The following is a 27832-nucleotide window of genomic DNA, read 5'->3' on the forward strand; positions in this document are numbered from 1 at the left end:
GCGACCTCGTGGGGCCCGGACGCTGACGTCTCGGCGCCAGCTCCGCCGGCCGCCCATTGGTCCAGATCGGGACAAATCACTCCACCCCTCGGCGGGCCGGCCCCCGTTGAGGCCCACCCAACTGTGCCGCCTTCGCGGCCGCGGATTGGCCCGTGACGGGACCCGTCGATCGCGCTGGTGTCTGGGAGGGAGAGAAAATGGCGGCCGAGCCGAGCAAGACAGAGATCCAGACCCTTTTTAAGAGGCTTCGCGCAATTCCGACCAACAAGGTGCGTGAGAGGGAGGCGCGCGGCGCCCGGCGCCGGCCGAGAGGGACTCTCCCGGCTCCCCTGGGTTCTGAGGGAGGGAGAGGGGCCGGCGCGGGCTGTTCTCCTGGGGTGTCAGCGCCCGGCCTCGACTCGGGGCCCCTGACCATTCGCTCATCTCCTTCTCCACCCAGGCCTGCTTCGACTGTGGCGCCAAGAATCCGAGTTGGGCCAGCATCACGTACGGTGTGTTCTTGTGCATTGACTGTTCCGGGGTGCATCGCTCCCTGGGCGTCCATCTCAGCTTCATCAGGTGGGGTCTCCTCGCCGTCGGTCGGGACTGGGTGCTCAGCAGGGGAGAGTGGCTGCCTGGACTTGGAGCGCCCTGAGTTTGGTGTTCGCCAGCTTCTCACGGGAGGCAGCCGCCAGTGTGGGCCCCTTGTTACACAGGCGGTTCGTTTCCGCGTCTGGGTCAAAACTCCGTTATTTCCTGGTGGTCAAACTCGACACTCCAAGCGTTAGTTTCAGGGAAAAGTTATCTGCGTTGTTCTTGTTGCTGATGCACTGGAGCGAGACTGTGGCTGGCCTTAAGGGAAAGGCCGAGTCCAAGCTTCGACCTCCTTTCGCATCTGGGAAATAATTAGTACCTTTTGGACTAGGTGAATAAAGAGCAAAGCTTTCCTGGACAGGGTAGAGTGGAGGAAACAGGGAGGTGGCTGATGAATGTTTCCTGGGTGCCTACTGCAGCCCGAGGCCAAATGACAGGTGTGGGTCTGCCAGCGAAGCGTCTCCTGGAACCTGCTGGTAGGTGACACACGGCCCTTGCACACAGGTCCACAGAGTTGGATTCCAACTGGAACTGGTTCCAGCTGAGGTGTATGCAGGTCGGCGGGAATGCCAATGCGGTAAAGCTCCTTCTTACCATCCTCCTGCCCCCGTTCTTCTGCCTGGGTACTGACTTCACAGTGACTTCTTGGAGGCCCTCTCAGTTTCTCTGTTCAGAGGATTCTCTGGTCTATGGCAACACTGTACACTATTCTCTACACTTGGAGATTGGTCGTTGTTCTTTTCCAAGGGGCTTTGGATTCGAACTAAACTGGACAGACGTTCTTGGGGGAGAGGCCAAGGGCTTGGGGCCTCCACAGTTGTCTGGGTCTCGTGGGCCTGGATGAAGGAAGGGCAGAGTGGGTACAGCATGCTGTCCTCAGGCAGAGCTGAGTGAGGTCTGGGCTTCAGTCATTCATCGTAGAGGATGGGAGGCTGTGTTTTTTGTAGGAGTTTCTGAGGAACTTTATGAAAAACTGCTGGTGTCAATAGAGCATACTATCCTGCATAAGTAATAACCAGACTGTTAGAAGGAGGTGTCTGTTTTGCTCTGGGGAGAACCACCTGTAGCACGTTCTCCTCTCTTCTTTGCTCACCAGACAGCCTTCTTCCGCCAACATGGATGCACAGCCAGTGATGCCAACACCAAATATAATAGCCGAGCTGCCCAGATGTACCGGGAAAAGATCCGGCAGCTGGGGAGTGCGGCCCTGGCTAGGCATGGCACTGATGTAAGTGCCTGTTCTCCCGGGCTGGGGTCATGGGGTAACTGGGAATATTCAGAGTCCTGTGTTTCAGTTGTGTCTTCTTTCTAGCTTTGGATAGACAATATGAGTAGTGCTCCCAGTCACTCGCCAGAGAAGAAGGACTCTGATTTCTTCTCGGAACACACTCAAGTGAGTGCGCAAAAGGAATGTTTCCCACAGTTGTTCCTGACAGGTGGTTTACTTACTGAGGCCAAGGCCCACAGTCATGGGCATGGATTCCATTCGCCTTGGTGTGATACCTCATACGGGGAATGTTTGGGGCCCACTGCTGGATAGACCCAGGTGTTTCCTCTTCCCATGAGTAGGGGTGCAATGAGGCCCTCCTTAGGAACACACCCCTATGAGCTGGGGTGTAGGGAGGACGAGAAGCTTCTTAAAGGCTCGAGGTATCAGGAACCCCAAATAACTTTTCCTGGATTCTTCCCCTATGGTAAAGGCACTGTGGCTGGGGACAATGAAGGGATTCCCTCCCAAGCAACCTACCCCTGGGAGGAGGTTTCCCCTCTACCCACCCACTGGGTACTGAAGTCAGACTCTGTTTGAATCCCTGCTCCTTTACTTAGTCTTTCTAGTGTGGTGGCTAAGATACCTAATCTCAGTCTCTTAAGATGGAGAATGTATCTACCTCATAGGCTTGTTGTGATAATAAAACATATTTACATGTAAAAAGCTCTTAGACATGTACCTGGCACATGGTGAGTGCCCAATGCAATTATTAAATTAAGGGAATGGGTTCTGGCTCTAAGTAAACAGTGAAGGGATGGAGGTGGCTGCTAGTTTTGTGCTGCTTTCTTCCGTAGTGAATAGCAACTATAATTCTGATTGCTAACCTCCAGTATTCTTTCCTCATGGGCTTGGAGTAGGGCCTTGTACCCACAAGGTATTTGGCACTCTTTGCCAGCAGGAATGGCTCATCAAGGCTTCTGTCATCTGGCTTTTCAGCCCCCTGCCTGGAATGCACCAGCCACGGACCCATCAGAGACCCAGCAGCCACCCCCATCTGCAGAGAGCAGTGGCCTGGCACGTGAGTTTAGCCCAGATTCCAACTATGTGCCTTGGTCCTGGCAAAGGACTTGGGGCTAGGAATGGGACACCTGGCCAAGGTAATGGGAGTGAGGGGTCTCCTACTATCTCTGGGTGGGCTGGGATTCACTTAAGTCCCTCGGAGGAGGTGGTGGGCATTCTTTCTCTGTTTTGGTGGCCTCAGAAAGCTGAGGAAAGTCGGTGCCCCTACTTTTACCCCATCACTTCCCTTAAGGAGAGGTCATAGGAAGTTTTGAGTCTTCCACCTGATTCCCATCATTGCATCCACAGAGCCGGAGCACGGCCCCAACATGGAGCTGCTTGGCACCTCACCCAAAGCTTCTCTGGGTCAGTATGCCAGGTGGCAGGTGTGGGGTGCCTGGGAGAGGGTCGGCCTCGGGGGTTCTTTTCAGATCTGCTGCTGCCTGGTCATGTGGACTGAGGTCCCAGGAGACTGAGCATCTGATCTCTCTGGAGTGGGGCTTGGGATTGAAGTTGTGGCTGCAACATCGACCACAAGGACTTGAGAGCAGGCCCTTGGCGGCCGGTGTCCCAGGCCTGGGGTTTGTCTCTGGGGGTGGGGCTGGGACTGGCCAGCGTGAGGCTGGACACCTAACCCTGGGGGCCGAGGCAGGATTGGCCTGTCTGGTCTATTTCACGAGAAAGGGGACAACTCTGAGCTGCTAATGGCTGGAGGCAACATTGTCCTTTCTCGGCCAGTCCCTGGCCTTTCGGCTCTTTTCTACTCTTTTCTTGATGTCCTTCAGACTTAGTTCAGGGTGAACAGTCCATTTGCTGCCCTGGTTTGCTTTATCGACCTTTGGGCATTGGGGCAGGAAGCCAGCAGAATGACCGTCAGTCTGACCCCATGGGACGGCTGGCATGGCCTGGTCCGGAGTGAGGCTCTGTAGAGGCCTCTGGGCTTGGGAGCTATATGGAGGCTCTGAGGTGGGGCCCCCTGTTAGCCACAAGTCTGTTTTTCTCCAGAGTCCATGTATCTGTCACCTAAAGGGGCTCTTCCTGCCAGAGGTAACCAGCAGCTTCTTGGGGAGCCCCTTGCGCGCCCGCTCCCTCTGCTCTAGGAGCTGAGGCTGGTGTTTGGTGCTGCCCCTGCCTGGCGGTCTTCGTGTTGGGTCAGGGACTTTGTCTCTGGTGCTTCAGGTCTAGGTTCTTAGGTCCATCGGCTGGGAATCAGTAACCTCCTCTAACCTCGTCTGTCTTGGCTTGGACGTCCTGACACCATTGGTTGGAGCTGGTGGTGGCAGCTTTGCCTTCCCCTGCCTGAAGCTGTTCTTTGTAGAAGCTCTTGCCAGAAAGCTGCATGATGTGGACTGAGCTGCTGCCTCTGACCTCCCTTTGTCTCTGCTCACGCCCCACCCTCTTCCTCACACAGAACTGAAAACCTCCCTCATTGGCAAGAAGAAGCCAGCAGCAGCTAAGAAAGGGGTAGGTGGGGAGAGGCAGTATGGCAGAGTGGTTAGGAGCTGGAGTCAGACGCCTGGGTTCCCCCTTTTCCCTGACCACTTACTGGCTGTATGACTGGAAAGGTGCTCAGCTTCTCTGCACCTGATCTGTGAGGGGCTGTCAAGATGCTTGTCTCTAAGGGGCTCCTGGGAGGAGTCAGTGAAATTGTGCACATAAGTGCTTGGCACATCCCGGGCCTGGTAGCGTTAGCTGTTGTCCTCCGGCCCCCAGGCCTCTGCTGGGGTTGTGTGGGCCACGTTATGCTCAGCTCCAGCAGAACCACTGTTCTCCCTCTCCACCATGCTGACGGGGCTCCTGTTTTTTTTACACTAAACTTTAAGAAGGAACCCTTTCCTTGTGGGTGTTTCCATGCATTGTGGTTGGCAAAGCTCTCATCACATAATTCTCCCAGCTGGGTGCCAAGAAAGGCCTAGGGGCCCAGAAGGTGAGCAGCCAGAGTTTCAGCGAGATTGAGCGGCAGGCCCAGGTGGCAGAGAAGCTCCGTGAGCAGCAGGTGGCTGATGCCAAGAAGCAGGCCGAGGAGTCCATGTGAGTGTTTGCCAGAGGGGCCCCGGCTTGTATGGGGTTGGGTGGGCAGGTAGGACAGGTCAGGATGGTGCCGGCCTCTGACACGTTTGTTCCCTCTAAGGGTTGCCTCCATGCGTCTGGCCTACCAGGAGCTTCAGATTGACCGTAAGAAGGAGGAGAAGAAGCTACAGAATCTGGAAGGGAAGAAGCGAGAGCAGGCAGAGAGGTTGGGCATGGGACTGGTGTCCCGAAGGTGAGGCTCAGCTTTGGGGTGTGGCACGGAAATGCCATTGTTCCCCTGGGAACCACTGAAGGTTCTTCCCAGCAATTTGGGGTTCTAGGCTTAGTCTTCCTCCAAGGCTGAATAGATGACTTTGCTTATTGTCTTCAAGCCCCTAGTATAGTGCTTGGCACATAGGTACATGCTCGCTAAGTATTTGTTGAACGAATGAAACACAGGATCAGGTGCTCTTTCGATATGTCCAAGAGACTAGGGTGGTATTTCTTTTTCTTTTTTTTTTGATATTTATTTATTTATTTGGCCGCACTGGGTCTTAGTTGCAGCATGCGGGATCTTTAGTTGTGGCATGTGGGCTCTAAGTTGCGGCATGAGGGATCTAGTTTCCTGACCAGGGATTAAACCTGGGCCCCCTGAGTTGGGAGCGCAGAGTCTTAACCACTGGACCACCAGGGAAGTCCCTAGGGTGATGTTTCTTAAAAAGGGTGCTAACGGCACTTTGAATGGCAGGACAGTTTCCTCAAGAGCTTCCCAAGAATCGCAGGGCTTTCAGCATTCCTAATACCTGTCCACTAAATGCCATTAGTGTTACCAGATGCCATAACACCCAGAAATAACCCCAGACATTTAAATGCCCTTTGGTTGGGTGGTACCCTTCCTGTTTCAGGACCACTGGGTTTATGTTGCTGTGGTTTTCTTAAAAAAAAAAAAAAAAAGACCAAGCGCTGCTGACCAGTTCTCTTATGCATTTTGTTTGCTTCACAATAAGAGTTAGCATCTAGAGATTTCAGTAATACTAGATTTTTTATCTCTCTTAAAAATTGGGATATCTGGCAGCGCCAGGGTGAGCAGTCCTGGCTACAGTGAGCTTGTGCTAAGTGGTGTTTGCTCCTTTCCAGGGGGCGTGAGCTTCACCAATGGCCTTATTTACTTAAATACAGCAGTGTTATACAGGAGGTATTGTTTTCCCTTTTTACAAATGAGAAAATTGAGACTCAGAGCAATTAAGCAATTTGCCTAGAGCCCCAAAATCTAGTAATTCTTAAAACTAGATTTTGAACATAGAACTGTTTGATTTTATATTTAGTATTTGTAGCCATTATGCTCTACTTCTCTGGAAGAGAAGTACTCTACTTCTCTGGAAGCTGGGTATTTCTACTTAATCTTTCAGGACACGGCCAGTTGGATTTAAGTTATTCTCTATTAGTCTGTGTGCTAATAGTGTAACCCACAGCTAATCAGGGAGACAAAATTTTATCCCAAAAGGACTTTCCTCTTCCCTGTTTTGTTCACAGGAATGACTGGATTAAAGGGTATATTTAAAACTTTCTTTTTCTTTTTTGTACTGCAGTAGAATCATTTAAACCCAGCCCACCTTATATAAAACCCTATTGCAAAATATTCACTTCTTGGAGTTCTGCCAACCAAAAGTGGTAGATATTTTTTAATGAATTTATTTAAATGAAATTAATCCTTAAAAGCCTCTGTGGAGCTTAACACAGGAGGGCAGAGAGGCATCACGAGTTGGTACTGGCTGCCAAATTCAATGCCTCTTCTCATTGGGAAACCAAATAGCAGATCCACGTTTTAGTGCGTAAGGCCAGACTCTACTTTGAAATGCTTTCTTCTTTTTAAAAAAAAAAAAAAAAAAAAATGGATGGGATAATTAAGAACTCATCCTTTGATGCCATTAGACTCACTTCCCTGGTTCTGGGGCATTTCATCTTTTTTGTTTTATGTGTCTATCTTGGTGAAGGATGTGGCTCATGGTGCAGCAAGTTGAGGACAGAAAGCACTATTATTTGGTGCACATTATCGTTAAAATTAAAACAGGCCAAACAGTCATTTGTCAGGGAAACCCTACTTTGAGAAAACAAAGCTGATGTATTGACAGGTGAGGAGTGCTCTCCAGTTTAGCACAGTTGCTAGCACTTCCTGCTGGGTCTTGCCCAGCCCTGGGCACAGTCAGGGGAAGAAGGTTCTGGGTGGTGCTCAGTGAAGGAGAACCCAGGTTTCTGCCAGCAGCTGGGCATCTTCTCTTCTCTCTCTTTTTTTTTTAATAAAGTTATTTATTTTTGGCTGCGTTGTGTCTTCGTTGCTGCGCTCAGGCTTTCTGTAGTTGCACCGAGCAGGGGCTTCTCTTCATTGTGGTGTGGGCGTCTCATCGCGGTGGCTTCTCTTGTTGCGGAGCACAGGCTCTAGTTGTGTGGGCTGTAGTCGCACGGGCTTCGGTAGTTGTGGCTCATGGGCTCTAGAGTGCAGGCTTAGTAGTTGTGGTGCACGGGCTTAGTCACTCCATGGCATGTGGGATCTTCGGGGACCAGGGCTTGAATCTGTGTCCCCTGCCTTGGCAGGCAGATTCTTAACCAGTGCGTCACCAGGGAAGCCCTGAGCATCTTCTCTTGTGCAGTGACACTGATGCTCACTCCTGCTTTTCTCCACAGTTCCGTCTCCCACTCGGTGCTGTCTGAGATGCAGGTGATCGAACAGGAAACCCCAGTGAGTGCAAAATCCTCCCGCTCACAGCTGGACTTGTTTGACGATGTTGGTACTTTCGCCTCTGGACCCCCAAAGTAAGGCTATTGTTGGGGTGCAGACTGGGCTACCATGTTCCTCATCAAGCTTCTCTGAGCCACTGTACTGTCTCCCAGGTACAAGGACAACCCCTTTTCCTTGGGGGAGAGTTTTGGTTCCCGCTGGGATACAGATGCTGCCTGGGGTATGGACGGGATGGAGGAGAAGGAGCCAGAAGTGACTGTCTCAAGCGTCCGGCCCATTTCAGAAAGGTGGAGTGCTCTAGGGCAGCGCTGTCCAGTAGGATGCTCTGTGATGCTGGCAGTGCTACTGTGTGGTGTGGTAGCCACCAAGTATGTGGCTAGCGAGTCCTTAAAAAGTGTCTAGGGTTAATTGAGGAACTGAGTTTTTAATTTAATTTGAATAAATTTGAATAGCCACATGTGGCTACTGGCTACCAGATTAGAGAGTGCAGGAATCAGGCTTTGGTTTGAGCTGTGCTCTGCCATTGCAGGAAGCCTTGTAGCCTCTTGTGCTTGAGGTCCATTTCTCTGGCAGGAGGAGTCTGATTTTGTGTCTCTGGCCTTCATCTAGTAATTTTTTAAAAGCATATTCCATGTTAATCGGGGCAGTCCTTAACTGATAAATAATCTGCAAGTAATCCATTTGTAAAATGGGGACATAACTAATGACTTCAGAGCTGCCATAAGGATTAAATGTAATGAAACTTACGAAACACCTAGCTCAGTGTCTGTGTCAGTGCTAGGTGGGAGTGACCGTATACCTTTTCAGCCACACTGGCATGCTTTTGAGCGTAAAAGGGGGGTAATACTATTAATTACACCAGGAGAGTAGGTAGAAATCCAGGCAGACTGAGACATTTGATCATACTAGTGGTTTGGGGCAGAAGCGTTGGCCCCTCCAAACCCTATTTCCATGCTACCTAGTGGAGGGAACATAAGCTCTCTGTGCCTTGGCTTCAGTGTGGAGAAGAGAGGGCCCCTGGGTCCCAGAGCCGTAGTCAGATGGGGCCATGGTGAGCATCCCCAGGAGGCCACTGGTGCTTTTTTTGGCCTCCGGTAGGAATGGGATAGTAATGCTATAGTGATACTATTGCCTGGTAGCAATGGGAAGAGTCAGAGCTGTTGTCCCACATCCACCCCAGAGTCACAAACCGGAGGGAAGTGGAAAGCCGGAGCTCAGGCCTTGAGTCGAGTGAAGCACGACAGAAATTTGCAGGAGCCAAAGCCATCTCATCTGACATGTTCTTTGGGCGGGAAGTGGATACTGAGGTGAGTAGAGTTGTCCGCTTACCTGAGCCTGGAGGCAGCAGGTAGAAGCAGAGTTTCTTCCCTACTGTTTTGGACTTTGGCACCAGGGTGGCTGGGCCTGGATGAGTTCTTGGGTCATCGGCCCAGAGGTCCTGAGGCCTTGCCTTTTCTTCACCGCAGCATGAAGCCAGGTCCCGGCTACAGCGGCTCTCAGGCAGCAGCGCCATCAGCTCTTCGGACCTCTTTGGGGACATGGATGGTGCTCATGGAGCAGGTAGGCCCCAAGCGAAGCCTGCGAGCAGAGCTGGGGCCCCCTGGACTGGGAAGGGCTTCCTGCTGGGCTCTGGGTCACCCTTTCCCTTGCTTTGACAGGTAGTGTGTCTCTGGGGAACGTGCTGCCCACAGCTGACATTGCCCAGTTTAAGCAGGGTGTCAAGTCTGTGGCCGGGAAGATGGCCGTGCTGGCCAATGGTGTGATGAATTCTTTGCAGGTGAGGCTGGGACTGCTTGACCTGGGGTGGGAGGAGACCAAAGGGTAATGCTTGGAAGTTGGCCTTCTCCACCAGATCCAGACGTAGCTGCACGGTAGCCCTCAGCCCGAGAGAGCATTTTCTTTTCCTGAAGGGCAGCTTCCTTCCTTTGAGCTTGGTACCAGGGCTGGGCCTCTCCCTAAGACGATGCCATGTCTGCAGTGATTTTCCCCCACTCTTGTCATCTGTACTGTTTCTCCTCCCTCTCCAGCTTCTGTGAGATCAGGCAGGGCTTCCCCCTTGGGATCTGGCCACAACCCCTTTCCTGGGTCACAGTAAAATAGAAAACAATCTCTGCCAGGGTGAGATTGGTGCCTGATTCCCCCGCCTGCCAGTACCCCAGTCCCGAGGGGTGTGTTGGGGGAGGGTGTGCATGCTGGAAAGCTGATGCAGGTTAGAGACCCTGACTTTGTTTTTTCTTTCCCCATCCCCAGGATCGCTATGGTTCCTACTGATCCAGGCTCCATGGCTCAGACATATGGTGTTGACAGCAGCAAAAACCTCATGATTCCTAGGCCTGGGATGCTTGCCTTGTGGAAGCTGGGGAGGCATTGTTATTTTATACCTGTGGTGTGTGAGTGGGTGGCCTTTGAGGATCTCGGGTGAGGGATGGGCAGTATCAGCCCCTGACCTCTGCCTGGAGATTGCACCCGTTATCCTCTTCTCCCACTCCCACCCCTGTATGCTAGATTATTGTTAATCCAGTCTTGCCCCCAAAGCTGCTGCTCGCTTGTCCTGCCACACTGGGAGTGAGGGGGGGAGAGTTCCCTCAGGATGGCTTATCCTGGGTCCAGGCCTTCCTGGAGTAGGGAAAGTAAAAAGTATAAGGCTTTTTTGCTGGCTCTAGGATCCTTCCAGATTGTCTGGGGGTTTGGCCCCTGTCCTCTGGAACCAGCAGGGAGGTCAGGAAAGAGTTCTGCTGTAGATCAGCCCCCAGGGGAGGGAGGCTCTGGACTAGGCTGCTGCTGTTGCTGCTCCAGTGGTCTCTTCTGGGCACCAGGACAGGGCAGGGGAGGGGAAGGACCTTCGTGTGGGCCTTACTGAGGGCTAGAAACTTTACCTGATGCCTAAAGGTTTCATTTGGGGTCAGACTGGAGGCCCGAGTGATCTTCTCCTGTCTCACTGCCCCTTTTTACAGTGATCACTTGGAGGATTACCTCTCCTCCGGGGTGTCTCGGAGTCCTCCCATACCATCCATTGTGGACCACAGGACCCTCTGTCCCTTCCCGAGACTCTGTCCCTTCTTCTCTTGCTTGGTGGCCATGGTGGGTCTCATCTGCCCTGTGCTCTGCTCTGGATGCTGAGAGTGTAAAGCTGGCCAAGAAAGCAGAGGACGTGAGGGACAGAAGCAGGCTCCTGGGGCTCAGCTTTCTTCCTCCTCATCATCTGGGTCTTGGGGCCTGGACAGCACCCCACCACTGAGAGCTTGAGGCGCCTCCAGAGCTGCAGGTCTCACCCCTCTGGGCCACACACTCATCCTTGGTGCCATCGTCCCCTGCCGTGCTGGCAGCCTGGCCCCGCCCCACCCCATGGTTGAGGGTTGAGGTTCCAAGCAACACAGACCACTGTTCCCACCACCCCCTCACCCAAAGGGATGTGACTTTCTTTCTGGACTGTTTGTATTGAAACTAAGTGGTGTCAAATAAAGCCCCAACGGGGCCCTAGGCCTCTGTTGGTCTGAATGAAGTAGTGTCCTCTCTGGATCCTGCCTCCCTGCCCAGTGCAAGCCCCTCGCCTCACTCTCTGGGCTCCCACCAGTATGGGTAGGGCGTCGGTGCTGAAGCTGAGGGCGCTCTCTCCGGGGCCTCCAGCTTGTCCCTTCTCTGAAAGCCAAAGGCCCCCGGCTCCTTGGCCCTGTGCTGCTGTGAGGTCCGGTGCAGCCTCGACCTCACCACCCCGTGGCACACGGAGGACAGAGCTGGTATTACTTGGCCCTTTAACTCACCGACTGAGCCATATGGCTGCAGGCAGGCGAGCGACTTCAGCATCGTACACCTCATCCCAGCGGCAGGCTTGGTTGGGGGCGGGGGGGGGGGGGGTGTCTTAGTGGAGTTAAAAAAAAAAAGGTGTGTGTGTGTGTCAACCGTTTTCCCCTATAGGGGCTCTGGGAGATGGGTGGAGGGAGCCATGGGGGCTCTAAGCAGTGATTTCCAAACTGGGGCTCTTGGAGCTTTGGCATCTGGAGTGTTCATAATGGAGATCTCTGTGCTGGAGCTCGGTCATTTGCGTTGTAAGCAAGCTCCCCAGGTGACTGATGCATGTCAGGAGTTTTGAACTGCTCTCAGTCAGCTGGAGGCTGGAGATCACTGGTCCTGAGTCCTCACCACATGGCTTGGAACTTCCAGTCCTGGCCCGGAGCTGCAGAGCTTTGGGAGCCAGTCCCTGTAAATAACTATCCAGGGGTGCTGGTCTGGGCAGGGAGGAGCCCAGGAAAATGTGTGTGCCCAGTGGCTTCAGAGGAAGCAGCCTGCTCTGGGTCCCTAGGTGGGTGTTAACTGCCCAATTCAAGGACCCCTGCCCAATGCAGGGAAGTTGAAGACCACCTGCCATACCTTCCAGCCTTGGCTGGAAGCTGGTACTCCTCGGCCTGTCTTGTTCACAGCTGCATCCCCCCTGGCCTAACCCCGAGCAGGTACTTGGAAAATGCTTAATGAAACTCTGGTTGAGAGGCTCTGCAACGCTAACCCTTCACGGCCAAAGTCTCTAAAGTTACGGGAACCTGGCCTTGAACCATCTGAGCTTGTTCCCTGAAGGTCCATTCCAGCTGTGAGGCACCTTTCCCATGAAAGGCTGAGGACGTGCAGGAGGTAAGCCCCTCTTTGCCATTATCTGAGGCAGTCCTCCAGGCTTGAGTGGTCCTCTGGCCCCCACTTCCCAGTCCTGCCAGAAAAAAGCTGGAACTTGGCACCAAAAACTCAAACTTGCCCCTTGCCTTCACCCCCTCAGTCTAGTGGCTTTAGACTCACCACTTACCAGACACAAGGGACTTTATTCATTTCACATATTTAACTGTTAGACACAGAGGAGACGAAGCAGTGTTTGAAAGTGAAATTAGTCTTTTCACCCACCCTTCTCCATCTTATGGCTAGTGGCTATTCCTCCAGCAGAAGGCCACCATGGCTATATCCTTCTAATACTTGCATCACTGGGTGTCACCCTTTACCATGCAAGGTCCTGCATGGTTATGCCCGGTCTCCCTCTTCCTGGAGTTGCTGTGAGGAGATGGGGACCGTCAGCAAAAGGCTAAAGCCAAGTCACCTTTCTGGTGGCCTCAGCTCAATCTGCTGTCAGCTTGGGGGCCCGATGAAAGGCTGGCAGAGCCAGGAGAGCAGGCTGTTAACTTGCTAGGGTCACTGCTTAGCTTGGCTGATCATTAGAACCCCTCTGGCAGGTCTCTGGGCTGGGGCCGTTATTTGGCCTTTTCACCAGCAGAGGGCAGCATGGCACGGGGGTGGGAGAGGAGGTGGCCGGGAGTCCCAAGGGCTGGAGGGGAGGGGGGGGCGGGGAGCTGGGTACTGGGCGTTGTAGACAGGACCCTTCAGACTCCTCAAGTCTCGGACTCATCCGTTTCTTCGGTGGAGCCGTCGCTCTCTGCATCCACTTTGCGGGCGTGATGCAGGGGTCTCCAGGGGGAGCCAACCCGGGGAGGGGTCCGGGCAGGCAGGCAGCTGGCCTCTGGACCGGCAGTGACCGAGTTGACCAGGCCTGGGATCTGCGCCAGCCTGAAGAAGGGAAGAAGCCCAGAGGGCAGCGAGGTGCCTCCCGTCCGGAGACCAGGACCTCCGCACTCACTCTTGCATGTGGATGAAACCATGGGCTGTATTCCCAAAGGACTCAGAGAGGATCCCTCAGGCCTCTGCTGGCCCCCAAACCCCTCCCCAACCGATGGACAAGTGCTGTGTGACCCATGACGGGGCATTACCGCGTCTGACTGAGGTTTTGTCCCCACAAGGGGGCAGCATCTTCCCACCTGACACTTACAGCCGTTCTAGTTCCTCATCCAGAGCTGGGTCGTGCATCAGGTCCCCTTTGTCAGGCAAAGCTCCTAGGAAATAATTGGGGGCACAGAGCTTAATCTGAGGATCCTTCACCCGGGCTGCAGTCACACAGCCCCGTGCCCAGCAGATGCCTATGTGCCCCTCACCTTCATGTCTGCCTATTCTGCCAACCCTGGGAGAGCTGATCTAAAAGCTTTGGGGAACAGAAGTTTAAGAGGTCTGCTAGGGGGGCAGTAAGTCCTAGGTACTGCTGGAAAAATTTAGTGAAGCCCACTGCCTACCCTTCCCAGTCATAGCTACGAGACATCCCCAAACCTCAAGGTCATTGCACAAACAGGACGATCTCCTTCCAAGACTAGATGGTGGGTTGTGAGCAGGTATTGAGGGTTTGGTCCTTTCCTGAGGCCCCAGTTACTGAGCTGAAAAGGAGCCAGAGACACAGGATACAGCCCAGGCCCCAAAGACCATAAGCTATCTAGTTTTGTGCCTCTAAATCAGAGTGACCCCACTTTGGAGACAGAATGGTCAAAAACGCTGCCTCAGCCTCTCCAGGGAGGGTCCCAGGGTGAGAAGAGAAGGCGGGGTCAGGATCAGATCAAACTCTCCTCTCCGTGGCCAGAAGCCGCGGGGAGGGGAGCTTGTCCCTTCTCTGCCACAAATCTCTTTGAGCTGGTTTCCTCAGTTATAAACCAAGGGAAGTAATTTTTGGATACTGGGGAAAGGTGAGAGGAGAGGGTCTAGGATGCTCTTTGGAGCAGTTAACAGTGGGAGGGAAGGTAAAGCTGAAGTTTGCAGATAGATTTTAACAGCAAATTGTTAGAGAAAAGAGCTTCACTGGTGGTCAGAAGCAAGATGTGGCTGCTAACAGTGCTAGTCTCTAGAAAGCCTCAAGCTTAAAATTATCCATCTGGCTCTAGTTCAATTCCTGACTTTTTCAGATTATGCCTCCTGGCCCCTTTTGTTCTAAGTGGTGTTTAAACTATGGTCCGGTGGAACCCTCTTGTTGTTTTGTGTCTGTGGGGGGGGGGTGCCTTGAGGAGGACTAAGGGAACAGGACAACCCCTCCACAACTGGCTGCACCTGGGGGACCTCAGGTCTCTATTTCATACACTGGAGATGCAGGTGAGGGTAGAGACCATACACTTCTTTCCATCTCCCACTTGCCCGACATTAGTGCTCTGTAAAGGAACTTAAATGAATGACTGTCCTTCTTAAAGGACCCAGAAAAAGTGAAGGCATGACGTTAGTCTACGCTGTGACCCACATGCTACTTAGCTTTTCCTTTTTCTTCCTAGTGGCTGACTTGTGGACAGGAAGGGAGGGTCAGTTACCTAGGAGTGTAAAAGAAAACCTAAGCCAATTCCCCACTCCCTGCCCCCTTACTGCTGACTCCTATTTGCCACATTTGTATTCCTCCTCCAGTTGGTGACCTTGGCTACCAACCTCATTCAGCTGAGGGGGCCCCATACCCGTGCACTGTGCCTGAGTGGACCCTCAGTCAGTCCTGCTGAGGTTTGTGCCCCTAGCAGGCTCTTTGTCCTGTAAGATCTAAAGCGTCTAGCCCAGCACTTGGGCTGCTGTGGCTGGCATTTAACGAATGTTCAATTTCCTTCTCTTGACCCCATTCCTGCAACTGGCAAAAGTCTTCTTTTGAGACTTAGGAACCTGGGATCTCAAGCACACCTGGATATCTCTTGAGGAGAGAGACTAATAATAAGAACCCCTCTCAAGCTCTGTGGCGATGACAGCCTGGTGGCCCCTCCCCTGGGAGGGCAGCAGGTGTGGGAGGGGGAAGAGGAGGGTGGGTGGGAAGGCCAACCGGTGAGAGTAAAACGATGGACAGGAAAAACTGGGTCAGTGCGGGCCTCTCTCCGCCCCCCGCCCCCCTTTTTTTCCACTCCCTTTCAGACTAATAAGATTTTTTTTTCCAGATGGGAAAAAGGTCTCCCCAGACACACCTTTGCCCTGTTTACCGATGGGATTCAGGTGCCTCTGACACATAAGCTCCAGAGCCACTGATTAAATAGCCCTGTGTCTGCCCAACCTGCAGGCCACGCCCCAAAGCAGAAATGAGGGTTCCATGGGAGGGGCTGGGCGTGCCTCTGCCATGGAGAGGCTGCTTCATGCTGGGGCAGGACCTCGGGCGGGCGGGGAAGCCTCTCCCTGGCCACGGGAGGGTGAGAGGCCTCAGAGGGCACATCTTGTGTTATGCATGTTCTGGCTCCCTAGGCCTCAGAGTCTGGCCCTGAGAAGTCAAGGCAGACATGGTGAAGCTGCCTCCCCCTTGGGATTCTGTCCACCAACACGGGCCAGCTCCTATGTGGCTTTACACTGTAGGGGCAGGAGAGGCTGGCCACAGCTAGCTCTGGCTTACCTAGGGCTTGGTTGATCCCATGATGCTTTGAGAGGGCCACGAGGAATCCATAGAAGGTCAGTCTCTGAACGTTGCTTAGGACCTCTTTGATGAGTGCTGGGGGTGGGCAGCTAGAAGGGAGAATACAGATGCCAAATTCAAAGACTAGTGAGTCTGAGTGCCATCTTTTCATCCAAACCTTCAGGCTTAGGGGGATGCCCAAAGCCAAGACCGAGGGATCTGCCTACCCTGGGAGCCCTAAGACCCTGGGGAGTATAGCAGATCTCCAGAAGCAAGGCCTTGACTGTGAACAGAAAGGCTGGCATGTTCACTAACTGGTGCTTCACTGGCAGGGGTGGGAGTGGGGGAACGGGGAAATGGCGCTGGGCAAGGCCTCCTCTTGGAGACCAAAACTGGCTGCTCTGTCCCCAAGGGGACTTTGTCCTACACAGGACAGCTTAACCCTCCCTTTCTGTAGGGTGAATTCCTCGCACAGTGAATATTTTTTTCCTTCTCTCTAAAAAGTCAAGACCAATCTATCTCCTGGCAAGGAGAAGGGGCCCAAGTTGGTCATCTACAGCTGCTCTTGCCCAAGTGAAAGCAATCCTTCCTGTGAGCCACCTGGGAAGACTTTCAGTCAACAGCCTGGACTGGGGGCAAATGGCACTGTTCTAATTTATACTATGACCATGAAGGGCCTAAAAGCCCTGGGCCAGTCAGAACAGCCTGCTGGAGATCTGTTCTGGGCCAGGAGCCTGCAATCCTGGGGCTGAGGTGGGGTCTGCGTGCCCATTTCTCACCTGTACTTGTGCCGGTCACACAAGTTCTCCAGGCACTGGTAGAACAGTGACGCCTCCACGCCCTCCAGCATGCTGGCCTCGCCCAAGGTAGGCCGCTGGCGGTGCTGCCCACTGGATGACGTCGGCACAATCACCGTATTGGGGTTCTTGCCTGACAGCAGGTCCTGATAGATGGCAGCCACGCTCTCCAGGAATTCTGGGTACAGGAGTAGAGGGGCACAGGTCAGGTGGGGATGACACACTTGGTCCCCTCACAGTGCCCTCCCTTCTCTGTGTGTTAGCTCAGCTCCACACCAGCCTCAGTCCTCAGCGCACAGTGTCCTGGGAGCAGGGGCCCTCGGCCTCATGTGACCACTACACTCATGAGAGATGACACTAATATGTGTTTCAGCTCAAATGTCCCCTCCTCTGGCAGTTGTTCCTAGACCAGGTGAGACCCCCTGTTACATCCTTTCATGCACCCTGTACTCCTCTGTAGTGCTTATCCAGTGAGGGGTTTTCTGTGTAACTACTTGTTCACTCTGTCTCCTTGCTGGAATGGAAGATCTTGCATAAAGGCCTGGATCATGCCTTGTCAGCCTTCCTGTCCCAGCACCTAGCACTGTGCCCGGCACATAGAAAATGCTATAAATATTTCTGAAAAATTTTGAAAGGGGCTTCGCTGGTGGCGCAGTGGTTGAGAGTCCGCCTGCCGATGCAGGGGACGCGGGTTCGTGCCCCGGTCTGGGAAGATCCCACATGCCGCGGAGCGGCTGGGCCCGTGAGCCATGGCCACTGAGCCTGCGCATCCTGAGCCTGTGCTCCGCAACGGGAGAGGCCACAACAGTGAAAAGCCCGCGTACCGCAAAAAAAAAAAAAAAAAAAAAATTTTGAACGGTGAACGTGTGCACAGTCCTGCTGGTAAGTCCATCTTGTGAGCCACACGCCTCTCTGACTCAAGAAAGCAGGTGGGAATACCAGTGTGGGAGAGAAAGCTTGCAAGCTGCTCATTTATTAAACATTTGAATTCGTTTTCAAATGCTAGTAGCTGAGCCCTCGTAGGTAAGCAGAGACTTACGGCCCATCTCCCCGCTGCTGCCCCACCCTGGGACCACTGTGAGGAGAGCCCTGACAGGCAGCCAAGGGAGAGGGTCTCCACACGTGGCTGCACCTTCTCTAGGGCCCAAGAAACTTCAGAGAAATGGGAAATGGACACCTGGAGCTGCTAAGAGCAGGTGGCGAGACCCCAGGCTCCAGCCCCTGCCTGACCAGGCCCTTGGGCCGCCATCAGGAAAACAGAATGTGGCGCCTGAGTGAGGCCAGGGCTGGCTGGGGCCACCCGTTGGCAGGAAGGCCACATCCAGGCTCCAAGGACAGCCTTCTGTTTACTGGAATAGCCTGTTTTAAACAAGTTTGTTTATGGACATAGCCAGCAGTTTCTAAATCCAACATTCCATTTGATGTTGCTGTGTGTGAGCTGCTGGGCACTGGCGTTCATTCATCTATTTTTATTCCACCTGAGCCCAGAAGGTATTTAAGGGCACAGCTGGTGAGCACTGGGGAGCAGGGTGGGAGTGTGAGAGAGGACTGGCGTGCGCTTATTGAAAGCTGTGTGGGTGGAAAATGTGTGCTCACATATCTGAGTCAGGGCCCAGGGAGAGACCCCCGATCGCAGTGACACAGCAGAGTGGCTGAGCGCACTGGCTGTGGAGTGGGCCCTCTGCAGGTCTGGGCTCCACCCCCAGAAGCCCGGTGTCTCTGGCAGCTTTACCTCTGTCGGCTTCTCTCTTAAAGGACCTACCTCTCAGGGGTGCTGTAAGGATTAAGGTGCTTAGTGCTGTGCCTGGCACACAGTAAGTTTTCGACAGTGAATTTATCGGGTGTTGTTCCAATAGTGTGTATTGTTGTTACTGTCATTATCACTTAAACTGATGTGTTGCGCTGCTGGCTGGAAGCACTGCAGTTTCCTATGTCTTGAGGAGGCTGAGGGAGTCGGCTCTGCAGACTGAATCTTGTGACCACCAGCAAGAACTAGACATCCTGCTGGTGGGTGACCGGCTGTGAAGCACACTACGGAGGGAGGAGGGGAGAAGTGCACGCGCCGGGCACACCGATGGAAAGGGCAACAGGTTAGGAGAGGGCACGTGGTCCTGACAGGAGCCACAGGGGTCCTGGGAGACTCTCACCTGAGTAGTAAAACTGGATCTGGAAGGCAAAAAGGAAATCTGAAAAAGACATCAAGCAGTCCATGGCGTCGTCCATGAGCACAATCCTGAGGGGGGAAGAGAGAGAAAATATGAGAGGATGCGTGTACGTGTGTGTCTGGGGGAGCATTCGAGCGAGCTGTCCCTGGGGATCCAGTCTCCCTTGGGACAGCAAGACACTGGGGAGAGGGCTCCCCCAGACAAGGTCCTCCCGGTCACGCCACTTCTCCATCGTTTGGACTCTGTCACCAAACTGAACTGAAGCGGGAGGCAGGCTCCCGCTTCAGTGTCTGTGGCACCAGCTGGAGGATGGGACGTGGGTGGGTGCTGACAAGGAGAGGGGGTGCAGCTGCAACGCAGCCAAGACCCCTTTTCATACCCTTAAGAGTAAACACTTCTGTCCTGCAGTGAGGACCATTTAGTTCAGAATAAATACAGCTGATCAGAAAAGGCAAAAAGAACAGCCAAGAGGTTTAAAGGGGTCTTGGCAAGTGGCACTGAGATTTAATAAGCTACCAAGGGCCTTCAGAACGGCTACAGGCACCTCCGTGCTGGGACACAGGTGGCACAAAGAGCAGAGGGTACCGCTTGGGGTCTGCACTTGAGAGGGTCCAAGAACACACCCCATCCTGCGGCGCTGCAGGTCCTCCACGCACGCCGTTCGCTCTCACAAGCTGGCCACCTCCTGCTGTCTGCTCTCTCTACCCCTCCGCCTGCGCGCTCACCTCGCAGGAAGAAAACCATGTGACCACTAAAGGGCTCAGACCAAGGCCACGTTCATACTCTGCTCAGGGCCTCACTGGACAGGACAGGAAGAGAAGGAAGTTAGCACTCGCTGGACTCTATCCATGTGCCAGGCAGGGTGCCAAACTCACCTGCTGATGGGAAGCTGGGCCCCCCATCTGTTTCTTTTCTTTGTTGTTTTTTGTTTTGGCTGTGCTGTGTGGCATATGGGATCTTAGCTCCCTGACCAGGGATCGAACCCGCACCCCCAGCAGTGGAAGCACAGAGTCCTAACCACTGGACCACCAGGGAAATACCCGCCCCCACCTCCCCATCTGTTTTTGACTGGGCCCTATCTTTCCTTTAAAAACAAAAAACCTTTTATTTTGCTCTCTCGTGCATTTTTCTAATTCTCTCTCCACCTCCCTGGGTCCGAGAATCCCCAGACTGGCAACTGGATCAGCTCCAGAGAGAGCAGGCATTGCTCACCTCTGGGGAAGGGGCTTTAGAGAGAATATAATGTGAGCAGTGCCCCTGGAATTGTGCCAGGCAGCTGCCCTGGTTTCAGGTCTCCCCGAAGAAAGCAATGGTTCCTACCTCTAGTCTTCAGTTGTAATAATGGTAACGATAGAAACAGGCCATATTGACTGAGTACTTACTTCATGGCAGGCACGGTATAAGGTATTTTACTTATATTAATTAAAATTTATCCCACAACAATCCTATGAGGTAGGTCTTGTTGATTATTCCCATTTTACAGGTGAAGAGATTAAGTCTCAGAGCAGTCAGCTTGCTGAGGTCGCACAGCTGGTGAATTTGCTCTACACGTCATGTACTTACTTTCTACTAGGTCTCACTGCCTCTTTTAAAATAAAGATACAGAATATGAACACTTGCACTTTAATTCTTAGTCTATTAGCTTCCTAACTTATCTTTTTTCTTCTCACCTATATCTTAGGGCCTTAACTGTTTCTCATGTATCTCCTGGGGAAGACAAAAGCTGCCTCAACTACCAGAATTCAACATTAAAATTCCAGCTGGAAAAAAATTCAAGGCCAGAGTGGGAGGACGCAATGCTGCCAACGGCCACAGGAGGGCGTCCTGGTCTCTCCGGCAGAGGCTCCTGGGCCCAAGCGTTGAGCCGTTGGCTAAGTAGTTACCCCGTTTCTCAGAACCTCAGGCAGGCGAAAGGGAAGAGAGGGGGCACAAAGCCCAGATTCTGATATCTGGATCGGGAGAGAGAGGTAGAGAGAGGGCAGGTAGTAGGGACTGGGCGACAGAGACACCCAAACTACAGAGGAAGAGTGAGCTCTCCCAGAGCCCCAGGGAGGAGGAGCCACCAGCACCTCCAAGTCGTTCCTTCCCAGGCTCACAGGGAAGGAAAGGCCCCAGAGGAGAGAAGGCAGTGACGTCTCCTTCCTGCCCCACTCCCAGGACAGCTGAGAACCCGAATGGCCTGAAGTTAATTGCTAGGGAAGAGTGCCGGGCTGAGAACACCCCCAAGCAGGAAACCACGAAGGGAACCAAAGCCTTTGAAGGTGTTGCATGGCTCCTCTTGGTTTATCATCAACCGGGACCTGGTGCTCCTGTTTATAGCAGTTACGTCCATTTACAATTTCTCTCTTTACCTATTTATTCATTCATTTCATACAGATGGTCCCCGACTTACGATGGTTCAACTTAGGTTTTTTTTTTTGCGGTACGTGGGCCTCTCACTGTTGTGGCCTCTCCCGTTGCGGAGCACAGGCTCCGGACGCACAGGCTCAGCGGCCATGGCTCACGGGCCCAGCTGCTCCGCGGCATGTGGGATCTTCCCGGACCGGGGCACGAACTCGTGTCTCCTGCATCGGCAGGCAGACTCTCAACCACTGCGCCACCAGGGAAGCCCCAACTTAGGTTTTTTGACTTTACAATGGTGTGAAAGCAAGACGAATTTGGTAGAAACCATGTTTTGAATTTTAAATCTTGATCTTTCCCTGGCCTAGTGATGCGCAGGACATACTCCCTCGTGATGCTGGGCGGTGGCAGCTCCCGGTCAGCTACACGGTCACCAGGGTGGACACAGACAGCCATTCTGTACCAGACTACCATTCTGTTTCTCACTTTCAGTACAGTGTTCAATCAATTACATAAGAGATTCAACACTTTATTATAAAATAGGCTTTGTGTTAGATGATTTTGTTCAACTGTAGGCTGATGTAAGTGTTCTGAGCACATTTAAGGTAGGCTGGGCTAAGCTATGATCTTTGGTAGGTTAGGCGTAAAAACGCATTTTTGACTTTTGATATTTTCAACTTACAACAGGTTTATCAGGACATAACCCCATTGAAACTCGAGGAAGATCTGTATTGCAATATAATTCAAATACCATAAAATTCACCCTTTAAAAGTATACAGTGGGGCTTCCCTGGTGGCGCAGTGGTTGAGAGTCCGCCTGCCGATGTAGGGGACGCGGGTTCGTGCCCCGGTCCGGGAAGATCCCACATGCCGCGGAGCGGCTGGGCCCGTGAGCCATGGCCGCTGAGCCTGCGTGTCCGGAGCCTGTGCTCCGCAACGGGAGAGGCCACAACAGCGAGAGGCCCGCGTACCACACACACACACACACACACACACACACAAAAGTGTACAGTATTTTTTAGTATATTCACAGACTTGCACAATCATCACCACTGTTTAATTCCAGAAGTTGTAATTCTTGCTGATCGTCATGCTCCTGAGACAGGCCCTGCCACGCCAGGGCTTCCAGCCAATTGCCATAAGCATCTTCCTCTCCCAGCCGCAGCCAGGACTGGCAGCTGCAAGCAGGGCCCGCCCTTCCAGCCCCGGCCCGGCTGCAGCTTTCTGTGGGTAGCCATTCTTGACTAGGAACGGTAGCTCCCTCTCTTGAGAGGGTGGCAGCGGTCTCCGTGGGAGCGGGGCGACCCTGCGTGTGCTCTGGTTTTGGCCCCTGCTCCCCGGTGGGCTGAGACTCAGATTGGTCAGGAGGCACCAGCAGGCTAGCTGGGGGAGGCACACGGGCAGCAGGGGCTTTCTTTCTGAGGGACAGGTGGCTGGGATCCCGGCAGCACCTGTGCCTGGGACTGAGGGGTTTTCTTGATTGCAAGCAATGAGACTGGCTGCCCGAGAAGCCGATTGGATCTCAGCTGCCATTAACAGCAACGCTCCTCTGCTCAGCCAGAAAATGGAGTCCTCCTGACATCCTGGAAACTCCCCTCCTTGCCTGCCCCACATCAGTCAGTCACCGAGTCCTATCAGTCCTCTTCTGGACATTTCTCTTGCATCTGTCTACTTCTTTCCATTTCCACAGCCCCCATCCAACGCCCACCTCCACCTCTGCTTCCTGGACAACGGAACGACCTCCTACCCAGTTTTCTGCAACACTCTTGCCTGCCTCTAATTGAGTGTCCATACTGTGGTCAGAAGGATCTTCCAAACGTGAATTTGACCATCTTACAACTCTGTTTGAAACCCTTCCTGGGCTTCCCATTGCCCTTAGAGCAAAGTCTCCCATCCTTATCCTGGCTTATGAGCCTGCATGACCTGCCCTCTGCCTCCGCTCACCTTTCTAGACTCATCGGAGGCCCCAGGCAGGGTCCCTCACGATGTTCCAGCCACACAGATGCTTCAGTTCTTCCTTCCTCCTGCCCCCCATGCCCTTCTCCTCACCGACCTGATTGATGCTGCCTCACTCTTCGGGGTGCAGCCACAGAGCACCCCTTTGGGAAGGCGAGGGTAGGCCTCCCTGCTCTGGCTTCCACAGTTCTCTGTGACCCCCTCACACTGTTCGTGTCTGTCTTTGCCCCAGGACTATAAGATCCACCAAGTTACACCTCTGTTTCTCTGTTCGCTGCCTGACTCAAGCGCCAGTGTGGTGCAGGGCACACAGTAGGCACTCGGTAAGTATTTGTTGCATGAAGGAAAGCATGAACAAATGACTTCTCTTTCCCTGGCAAGGCGACATCTGGATCCTACATCCAGCTCTGGACAGTCCATTTAAGGGGAATAAACTAGAGTCACGGAATAGGGAGGTCAGAGTGGTGGAGTCTGCACACCAGGATATCAGACAGATGACTGCCTTTAGCTCCTTTAGCCTGGAAGAGAAGATGAAGGAGGAAGTGAGGCCGAGGCCCGACTCTTGAAGGGCTGCCTCTGAGGGAGATGTCACAGGGGTCTAGAGTTTGGCTCTAGAAGACTTGAAGATGCTCATCTCTGGGATTATGGCTGCTTTGTGAGGGAGTGAGCTGCTTGTTGCTGGAGATATTCAAGCAGAATACTTCCCGAAAGTATGAAAGAGCTCCTTCTAGCCCTGAGAGAGTGTCATCCCAAGGGTGGACAGAACTAACAGCTTCTCCTGTTAATGCGGGTTCTGCTGGGGGGAAAGTTTGCTGTTCAGAGGACCATCGCTGCAGAAAAGTCTGAAAGACTTACAAAAAGGTGCTTTTAGAAACATCATATGCTGCATTGTCCATCTCCAGACTGATGCTCTGACCCATAAAAGTTCTGGGCATCTGGCATTGGAGTCTTGGCAGAACTGTGGGAAAAGGCAGGCACGGGGCTACTGGTCTGTCTTTGCCTTTGGTGACAGGGCCAACCCCAGGCTGTAGGCCCTACAACCCACCCACAGCTGCTCCACCCCGAACTCAAACTTGTCACCAGCCCCCGAGGGCTCAAGAGGAGTTTCTTGAAGACAGGTCATCCACGTGTGCTGTTTTCCAGTTGACGGCAGTTGGCTCAAAACCCCTTCCTGCCAGAGGCCTCCTGCTGGCCTGCCGGCTGCCTCTGACACCTGCAGGAGACAGGCCGCGCCTGCTTTGAAGTGGAGCCAGCAGGAAGCTGCTGCCAACGAGAGTCTGTGCACATCCACTGGATCGTGGAGGAATCCCTGCCGGCCAGGCCTCAGGGCTAGAGAGAGGAACTCCGGGGACAAGTAAAGGCACTCTAGCTCAGGTTGGCTCTGAGCAGAACCATGTGAAGGGTGGAGTCCAGGGCAGCGACTGGAATGGAGAAAGAGCACTTGGCAGGGTCTGAGCTACTCCCAAGGGGGCTGGCCGTGCTCTCACTCCCATGCTGACTTCCAACAGCTGGGATGGGCTGGCTGGCTGGAGTTAAGTGGGTGCCAAGGAAGCAAACAGCTTTCAGTCCGAACCTACTGACTTACCAGCTTCCTATTCCCCCTTAAGGGTCAGTATCTCTGGTCTAGTGGCATGAGCTGTACCTGGTTTTTTTTGTGTGTGTGCAGTTCTGGGTTAGCGGCCCTGGGATCAAATCCCAGCTCTAGAACCGACTGGCCAAGTTACCTTTTCTTGGGCGAGTATGTTTTCTCCTGGAGTTTCCGTTTCCTTATCTGTAAAGAGGGGATGATTATAGTTCCTCTTTCACGGGATTCTTGTGAAGACTCAACATGGTGATATACTGTGCCTATTGTATTATTATATACGAGTAATCACTCAAAATAAGTGTGAGCTGCTACCAATAAGTGTTCTAGCTGGTTTCAGGTGATGGAAGGGCTCAAAATAGCAAATGAAAATATAGCTCAGAGGAAGTAGGTGCTGCCAGCGCCCGGCAGGGCAGAGGCTCTCAGGCGGGAGCTAGCTATCCTGTTTCAAGTCCACTTTTGGGGGAAGCCAGGCCAAAGCCAGGGCCAGGAGGAACGCTTCCATGACTGCACTTCCTTTGGGAGGTCACATGAGCAGCGTCTTTCATGGGTGCAGCTGAAGCGTGTCTCCGAGTCTGTCTGGGATCCCGGGACACCTCTGTGGACTATGTCTTAAAGTCAGGGCCATGAGTGAGGATGAAACTACACCCTGGCCACCTTCTCCAGGTGGTGTCAGGGTTTCCTGTGACACTTCCTCAGGGTTGCCCCTCTTCTGGACTGTGTCGGAGGCACCCCTGTGCCTCACAAGCTGCCTCCAAGTTCAGGCCCTCAGAGCAGCATGGGGTGTCCAGGTCATGGCTCTCCCTGGGCTCTGGCCTGCATCTCCAGGGGGTCCCAATCCCACCTGCCCTGTGGTGCCTGAGAAGCTGGATCCAGAGAGTGTGGGAAGCAGCAACAACTACAGCAACACGGTATTCGTTAAGGCCTTACTTGGTCAGCGCCATACATCTGTCATTGCATTTTCTTCTCACGTTAATCCTATGAGGTGAGATCGGTGGATATCTTTACCGCGAACATGGAGGTTCAGAAACCTGACCAGGTCTCAAGGCAGAAGCAAAAGAGCTGTAATTCAAACACAGGCCCCTCTGACGCTAACCACAGTTCCCAGGCCACTGCAGCTGCTTCCAGTAAGAAGTGGCAATAACACCTCCTGCCGGTGGCGCTGTCCCTCCTCCCACCCTTGGTGTAGAGCCGTGGCCCCCAGGAGGGCTGGAGGCTTAGGCCCGGATACTGCTTCTTCCCTGCAGACACTGTGAAGGCCCCGCTTGGCCACTTCAGCTCCATTATCCTTGTCTCTCCCAAGAAGCTTTACAGACGGTGGGGGTGGGGGAATGTTCCATGATCTTAGGATAAAAACCCAAATCCAGTGCATGGCCTGTGAGGCCCTCTCTTCTCCCAGTCCCCAAACTCCTCAAACTCCAGGCCCACTGACTCCCCAGTTCCCCTAGGTCCTCACTGGAGAAAGAGGGGCTTCTTTCCAGGCTGCTTACTTTCCCTAGACGGCCTTTCCCTCTCCCTGCTCCCTCCCTAAATCCTACCCACACTTTTCACTTTATTTTTTACTTTTTTGGCTGCATTGGGTCTTTGTTGCTGTGCCCGGGCTTTCTCTAGTTGCGGTGAGTGGGGGCTACTCTTCGTTGTGGTGCACGGGCTTCTCATTGCGGTGGCTTCTCTTATTGTGGAGCACGGGCTCTAGGCATGTGGGCTCAGTAGTTGTGGCTCGCGGGCTCTAGAGTGCAGGCTCAGTAGTTGTGGTGCACAGGCTTAGTTGCTCTGCGGCATGTGGGATCTTCCCGGACCATGGCTCGAACCTGTGTCCCCTGCATTGGCAGGAGGATTCTTAACCACTGCGCCACCAGGGAAGTCCCCTTTTCACTTTAAATAAAATATTTAAAACGTCAAAAAAATTACACAGACTAACATAACAAACATTTGTATACCCACTAGCTAACTTCATCAAAACTTCACATTTTGCCACCCTTGCTTCAATGTTTAAAAGCTTTGTAAAATATTACACATATAGATTAAAACACCTGGACACCTGGACACCCTCCCTCATCCCCTTCCTCTACCTTCCTCCTCAGAGATCGTCACTGGGGCTTGAGGGCTTAGCATTCATTCATTTAAACTTGGGCTTGGCATCCCTCCCATGTTTCCATACTATATTAACTCACACAAATGTCTACATTGTTAAAATATTATATAACTTTGTTTTGCTTGTTCTCAGATTCTATGCATCATTTGGTAACTTGACATTTTGAGATTTATCAGTGCTGATGCATATATATCTCCCTGCATTCATTTTAGCTGCTCTATAGATTTCCACAGAATGGAGATAGCACACTTTGTTCTTTCTACTGCATAGGGACGGGCAGAGGGTTCCATTGGTAGCGATTACAAATAATGCTGCATGTCTCCTTATAACCAGGCACACGTCTTGAACTTTTTAAGATGTGCCCAAATTGCTTCAAAGTGATTATACCAATTTACACTACCACTAGCAGTTTAGGAGAGTTCCCACTGTCCCACATTCTCACCAATACTTGTATTATCTCATTTTAAAATTTTTGCCCATTTGATGACTGTGAAGTGGTATCTCAATTTAATTGGCATTTCCTTGATACCAGTGAGTTTGGCCATGAAGATATGCCCAACTGTTTATTAATTGTTAGGGTTTTCTCTTCTATATATTATCTGTTTGTATCTTTGGACTGTTTTTCTACTGAGGTTCTTCATCTTTTTCTTATTGATTTGTAGGAGTTCTTCATAAGCAATTCTTTTTTTTAATAGTTTTTAACTCTTTTTTTAAAAAAATATTAATTTAATTAATTTATTTATTTGGCTGGGCTGCACCAGGTCTTAAACTTAGTTCCTGCACGCAGGCTCTTCATTGCCGTGTGCAGGATCTTCGTTGCGGCATGCGGGATCTTTGTAGTTGTGGTGTGCAGGATCTTTAGTTGTGGCATGTGGGATCTAGTTCTCTGACCAGGGATCAAACCCAGTCCCCCTGCATTGGGAGCGCGGAGTCTTAGCCACTGGACCACCAGGGAAGTCCCCCATAAACCATTCTTGAGACTAAAAAACTCTGCAGACTAATCTGTTGTTAGTTACATATGTAATAAATATCTTCTAGTCACTGGCTTGTCTTTCAACTTTGTTTACAGCATCTTTTGTTGAACAGAAAATTTTAATCTTAATTCTCTGGTAGTCCTGCG

At 52.6% G+C, this 27832-nt stretch overlaps 2 protein-coding genes across 9 annotated transcripts in view; one reads left to right on the forward strand and one right to left on the reverse strand.

Moving 5' to 3' along the window:
- The first annotated feature begins 60 nt into the window (after positions 1-60).
- ARFGAP2 (ARF GTPase activating protein 2) lies at positions 61-11091 on the forward strand. 7 transcript variants are annotated; one of them, XM_027114797.1, is made up of 17 exons: positions 61-269; positions 440-558; positions 1078-1150; positions 1670-1801; positions 1886-1966; positions 2780-2861; positions 3152-3208; positions 3848-3889; positions 4254-4306; positions 4737-4873; positions 4974-5105; positions 7535-7663; positions 7742-7876; positions 8770-8896; positions 9056-9149; positions 9252-9366; positions 9840-11091. In XM_027114797.1, exons 1-16 carry the CDS (start codon positions 198-200, stop codon positions 9350-9352), a joined length of 1566 nt encoding a protein of 521 aa, XP_026970598.1. In that variant the 5' UTR covers positions 61-197; the 3' UTR covers positions 9353-9366; positions 9840-11091. The 7 variants fall into 7 exon arrangements, with proteins under 7 accessions (XP_026970598.1, XP_026970602.1, XP_026970600.1 ...); XM_027114796.1 differs by having other exon boundaries at positions 64-269; positions 9248-9366; XM_027114799.1 differs by lacking the exon at positions 1886-1966 and having other exon boundaries at positions 63-269; positions 9248-9366.
- Positions 11092-12374: 1283 nt separating this feature from the next.
- CSTPP1 (centriolar satellite-associated tubulin polyglutamylase complex regulator 1) overlaps positions 12375-27832 on the reverse strand; it is a 174826-nt gene continuing 159368 nt past the window's right edge. The window contains exons 5-9 of one of the 2 annotated variants that reach the window (XM_027114807.1): positions 18722-18807; positions 16557-16752; positions 15778-15887; positions 13387-13450; positions 12375-13127 (exon numbers count right to left, since the gene is read on the reverse strand). In XM_027114807.1, coding sequence (XP_026970608.1) covers positions 12953-13127; positions 13387-13450; positions 15778-15887; positions 16557-16752; positions 18722-18807 — 631 coding nt within the window. In that variant the 3' untranslated portion in view covers positions 12375-12952. The remainder of the gene's footprint in view (positions 13128-13386; positions 13451-15777; positions 15888-16556; positions 16753-18721; positions 18808-27832) is intronic. The other variant, XM_027114808.1, reaches the window with a different exon arrangement.

This window comes from Aethalodelphis obliquidens, unplaced genomic scaffold (genome assembly GCF_003676395.1).
Source record: "Aethalodelphis obliquidens isolate GAN/ISIS:26980383/991018 unplaced genomic scaffold, ASM367639v1 scaffold14, whole genome shotgun sequence".
Taxonomy (NCBI): Eukaryota; Metazoa; Chordata; class Mammalia; order Artiodactyla; family Delphinidae; genus Aethalodelphis; species Aethalodelphis obliquidens.